The sequence below is a fragment of the Medicago sativa genome, chromosome 8 (assembly GCF_051527215.1).
Source record: "Medicago sativa cultivar Bolivia chromosome 8, Bolivia_mono, whole genome shotgun sequence".
Taxonomy (NCBI): domain Eukaryota; kingdom Viridiplantae; phylum Streptophyta; class Magnoliopsida; order Fabales; family Fabaceae; genus Medicago; species Medicago sativa.
In genome coordinates, this window is record NC_140756.1 from 30,079,199 (window position 1) to 30,084,776 (window position 5,578).

Here is a 5,578-nt window from a genome sequence, read left to right on the forward strand (position 1 = left end):
TCTGTGATGTAAATACACTAGTAGAACATATTTCTAACTCATCATCTTAAACGGTACTAATCTTGTCATTGAAATAAACATGTAAATATATAAACATGCTCACATTTAGAACTATAATCTACACATTTAGTTGCTTCTGGCATGGCCTATATTTTGATTCGTTCAACTCTTACCATCAGAAAATGAATGTTAAATAGTGCTATAAAATTTGCATTCCCATCATTTAAAATCTAAACACTACATTGACATCAATGAATTTTTTAACTAAAAAACTATTGAGACACATCAGCAAAAGCTCAGATTACTGTTGTACAAGGTTGACTTTCCTATTTCACTCTCCAGTAAATCATATCCCTTACAAAAATAAGGAAAAACCTTATTTGCATTACAACAATTAATCATAACATCATTTCATGAAAGAATCCAGTATTACATTGCAATAAGAGATACAATCAATAAGGACTCTCTTATACCTGAGCCTCCATGAGACGGCTAATTTCCATCTATCCATTGACCTTCTCGTTTTCATAGATGAAATTACATCACAAAAACTAAGTGCGTCTGTTACATTATGAGCTTCTAAGAAGGTATAAACTTCATCCCTGAATGACATAAGTTTAACAATCTTCATGAAAGTTATAAAGTCTTGACTACACTCCAATGCATTCAGGAGTAAGGTATCGTCTTCAATAGATGTTGGCATATTCTTTAAGACAGTGTCACAAGTTTTCGACAACCATTTCATAACGATGATTTCATTGTCAGCAGACAGTTGAGAACCAGAATATGCAAGACGTCCGACAGACCTCCTTTTATTATGAGGGGTTGCCCACAGTCGTAACGCAGCTAGTAGCGCAAACGAAGGTTTTCCGTTGGGATGGATATAGAGTGATTCCTTAGACCATGAAGTAGAAGTGTACATAGCAGGTTCCAAAGGGATGAAAATTTTGTCATTTGGATTTTCTTGTAAGAGAAATCCGTAGTGTTCAAGAAGCTCAAAATTTGTATATGTTCCATAGCATAATAGAACCTGGTGAAAACAAGGTAACTTGTCATGCCTTATCCACTAAACAGTGGAATGAAGATAGAGCGAAAACAACAGTGTAATTTTGACTCGAATTAGAAAATATTTATACGGAAAGAAGAAAATCAGTCCCTGTAATAGTTTGTAGTCTACATATAAGACAAGCAACAATTTGTTTCTGGAATTTTAGCTTCATGTACAATTTATGATAAAATTTATTCAGGGTAATATTCACATGTTAAATTGAATATGTAAACCTAATGGTTATGTTAAAATTTCCAAGAATTGTGCACTACCTGATCGCCTTTCTTGTAATTTGTCCTAGCATAAAAGCAATATGCATTAGCATCTTCTTCAAACCCACCATCAGTTAGTCTCTGAGAATGAAAATCAATATGCTCTTCGTCTACCATTCCATTCTTGTCTCCATTTGATTGAAAATTATCTACGTCGTCAATACCAGATAGGTCCTCTCCAGGTGCATCATAATTAAACAAGTCACCAACAGGGCATAAACAACCAGCTTCATCCCATGGTATATGCAATGTCCGAGAAGATATCTGGTTTTTGAGAGTTTAATATGATTAGATGATAGAGAAATAGTGTGAGCTCTGATTTACTCATGACAAGTAAAATGGTGTCTGATGTACCAAGAACACAAAATGAATCAATGTTCAATCAAACTATTTCTCTAATCATTGTAATGATTTGATGTATGTAACATGACTTCAAAAAGATTAGCCCCAATAAGTCTGTTACAACATTGATCCAAGTACCAGAAAGGCAAGCAAAAGATTTCAAGAATGGTACATATCATTAACCAATGATGTCAATCGCCGATAACATAAAATAGAGGATAGTTCAAATTTCTATGCTACAGTGCTATAGCGCCGCTCTATCCGTTATTTGACGACGCTTCATACTGAGTAGCGTAAAGTGGAACAATACCGATTTGTTCAAATTTCGCTACATTATAATGTTGTCAACGGCGGAAGGTCAAAAGTCCACCATATAAAACGTCATTGCAGCCCATGGAGACTCCATGGTGGGCATTCATTCACAAATTTTCTATAGTGATTGTCCTAAAATTTGCCTCGCCATTCTGCCATGGCGGCACCATGACCACCATTTAACCACACTGCTACGCTATAGCAACTATTTGACAACAATGTCATTAAACCAAAACAAAAATAAAAGGGAGGACAAGTTTCTAACCGTTGCAGCAGCCCAAAGCCATGCCTTAAATGTTAAAAACCGAGGCTTAAACATCAGTTCTTCCATCAAGGCATGAGCTTCTTTCCATTCTGATTTAGCTTTTTGTACAGCTTTTTCTGTGACCCACATAGCTTCATCCACCTGATAACCACAACATAAAGATGAGTTATTTATAACATAAAGTACATATCACATTCTGATAAGTATCATTAGCCAAGATATAATCTAACCTAATGAGATAAACTAAAAAATTCTAACAGAGACTGAACTTGCAGGGCTTGTTTCTCAAATTCACCAAACATGGCTAGCAAGTCATAACTTTGCGGCAAATGGACGAGGTAAGGATGCCACCTTGAAGTCTTTCCCTTACCAACTTCGTATAACAAGCAAACAGTCAATATCTGCAATATAAAAAAGCTCGGAAATAAGCATAAAGTAAAAAACTAACGGTGCATAACAGTAACACAGCAATAGTGATGAAACCAAATCCTAACAGGTGGGCTCAATGCTTTGGTTTAACCATGCATACAATAATTCTAACAAAAAAATTGGATTGGTTCAATAACCAATGGAAGGTAATTAAAATTAAGAGGAGTAACTTGACCATTTAGACCTGTTTGGACACACAACTTATTTGCAGCTTAAAGCACAAGCCCTTATCATGATGAGCACTTATGTATAAGTTATTTCTATAGCAAAAGGATAAAATTAAATTAAATTTTGTATAAGTTGTAAGCTGTTTTCATAAGCTATCTTGGAGAATTTATAAAAATAAGCTGAAAACAACTTATAGACATGTCATAAGTTGTTTTCAAACGTTCTCCCAAACAGTCTCACAACACTTATGTCAGTAGATAAGCTCAAATAAGCCAATCCAAACAGACCATTAGTCTCTAACATTGCACACTTCAGGCAATTTGGTTTATGAACTGGACTGATATGGGTCTTTTGAATGAAGAACAAATGTCTACAACTTAACATGCTTGACATTTGGTGGACTGTAAACTGGTATGGGTCGATCAGGTAGAGAACAAATGTCTACGCCTTAACAGGCTTGACGTTTGGTGGACTGTGGTTTGGTATAGACGACCATAGTCACACCAACCATGCCAAGCGCGCCCCCAACTGGGCTGTGCAAATCAGCTTATTGTGGTCCCATTCAAGTGTCTCACGACCTGCCACGCGGCACAGTGACGTAAGCTATGTAATTATGTATGCTCTGATTTCACGTGTCAGGTACGAATAACGAACATCTCTAAAGAACGCATCTCAGCTTCCCATGCCCTGTACGGACGAGCTGCAACCTAATTCACACACAGTTGTTGCCGTACCAGCCAACCAACGAGAGGCCCATCAAGTCAACAAATTGAGGACTATAAAAGGAGACCCTTAGGAGGCACTTACGCTCATTCTGATTCTAGTCTGAACAGTGTATTTTCATTTAAGTCTTAGAGTATTCTTGGAGCTCCTCCTAGGCAGCTCCACTGTTGTAACACGTGAACAAAACAAAATCTAATGATCCCTAAATTGAAAGCTCCTCCTAGGCAGCTCCACTGTTGTAACACGTGAACAAAACAAAATCTAATGATCCCTAAATTGAAATCATACATCACATTGGACTCATGAAGGCAATCTTTATGACTAAATTAACCGATCTAAAGGGACTAGAGGAATAGAAAAATTTCATTTTCAATGATTATTTTGTAATTTCATTAACAGCAGGGAGCAGATCGTCTGCTCCTTACAATTTCAAGAATTAAATACAAAAAACTATTGGCTTTATCCATTAGCACCTGTTAATTAGGTCCGTCTCTTGATCAGACTCTGTTATCAAATGTATTCTAAACATTATTTACTTAGTTTCAGATGCATCTCTGACATTACAAACTTAATGTCATTACAGTTCCTACGAATACCAACAGAGGAACAAATCCGATTAACATTTTGCAATGTCGTGTATCATTTTGAAATATTGTTAATGCAGTGAACTAGCTTGATACATTCCTACTATTTCATGGATCAAATTGAGTATTTACTATGAAGCAAAAACAGTTACAACAACCTAAAAAAACATGAACAGAACAAAAACTTGGCTCAAGTAAAGTTAAGAAGAAAAACCTGAACAGAGGAGAGAGAAGAGTGCCTATTCACAGCAAGACATAGCTTCTTATCTTCAATAATAACACTCTCACTAGTCATTAAAGCAGATTTTGGAACTCTGAGAATAATTTCTCCCCTCTTAAGATCTCTCACAGCACCCAAACCTCTACTGCAACATTCTCCAAAACAATACAACAAAAATGGTCAAATTTCATAACATCAATATAAGTCAAAAGCATCATTTTTTTCACTACCCTTTGATTAATCACCCAAGAAAACAAATGCAAAGTTTGTAATTGTAATAAAGAAAGAAAACATGTAAAGTTTTGATTGCCAGTTACCCGCCAGAGTGAGGAAAGGTAGAAACGCAGAGAGAATGACCAAGAGAGGAAAGAGAGTGTTGAGAATGGTCGGTGTTTGTTGTTGTTGAATCTGATATTCCAAGGTGTGATGTCCATGTTAAGAACCTTTCAAACCTTCCATGTTCTTGTTCCATCTTCTAACCTAGCTCTTTCAGAACTCGTACGTTTGTTGTTCTTTTATTTTCATTTGTTTCCCAAAATTACACTTGTGTCTCTATATTTCATAAAATGATTTATTCATTTACTTTGTTTTTATTTTTGAGTTGATTATCATTTCTCAATCTTCAAATCTATGGTACCATCCACATTTTTTCTTTTTTAAAAAATCCATGTGTTTGCATATGAATCTTACGTGGGTAATGATATTTGTACCACTATTTTTTTCTCTCTTTTTATTGTAAAAATACAATGCAAGTACGAGGAGTGTATATGTTATTTTGTCTTTAAATTTGTATGTATCGGTCAATTTCATCCCCAAATTTTTCGAAATAGTCGATAGGTCCCTAAATTTTACAAATGTCATTCAATCGAGTCCCTCCGTCAAGTTGGGTCGTTAACGGTGATGACGTAGGACTTTAACCGGTGACGTGGCTTGTCAAGTAAGATGTCACATGTTTAGGGATTAAGTTGATCGAAAGGAAAAAAAAGGAAGGAACGAAATTGACAGAATCGGAAAGAAAAAAAATCTTGCTTCAGGACCGTTGTACAACGGTCAACGGATCAATCTTCCCCAATTTTCAATCAGCATTTTTGGCCTATACTTTTGAGTCAACTCGTGTCTAATCTACATATTTTTGAATGAAGAATTCCATGCATGTTTAAATTGGGGAAGAAATAGTGTATTGATAAAAAATAGTTTTTTTTAACAAAATACTGT

General features: G+C 35.6%; 1 protein-coding gene across 1 annotated transcript; it reads right to left on the reverse strand.

Annotated features, from left to right (window-relative positions):
* Positions 1-300: 300 nt before the first annotated feature.
* LOC146898268 (protein SET DOMAIN GROUP 40-like) lies at positions 301-5,049 on the reverse strand. The gene is made up of 6 exons (XM_085737920.1): positions 4,681-5,049; positions 4,358-4,508; positions 2,509-2,640; positions 2,240-2,380; positions 1,321-1,584; positions 301-1,030 (listed from the first exon to the last, which is right to left on the reverse strand). Exons 1-6 carry the CDS (start codon positions 4,833-4,835, stop codon positions 407-409), a joined length of 1,467 nt encoding a protein of 488 aa, XP_085594046.1. The 5' UTR covers positions 4,836-5,049; the 3' UTR covers positions 301-406.
* Between the last annotated feature and the right edge of the window lie 529 nt (positions 5,050-5,578).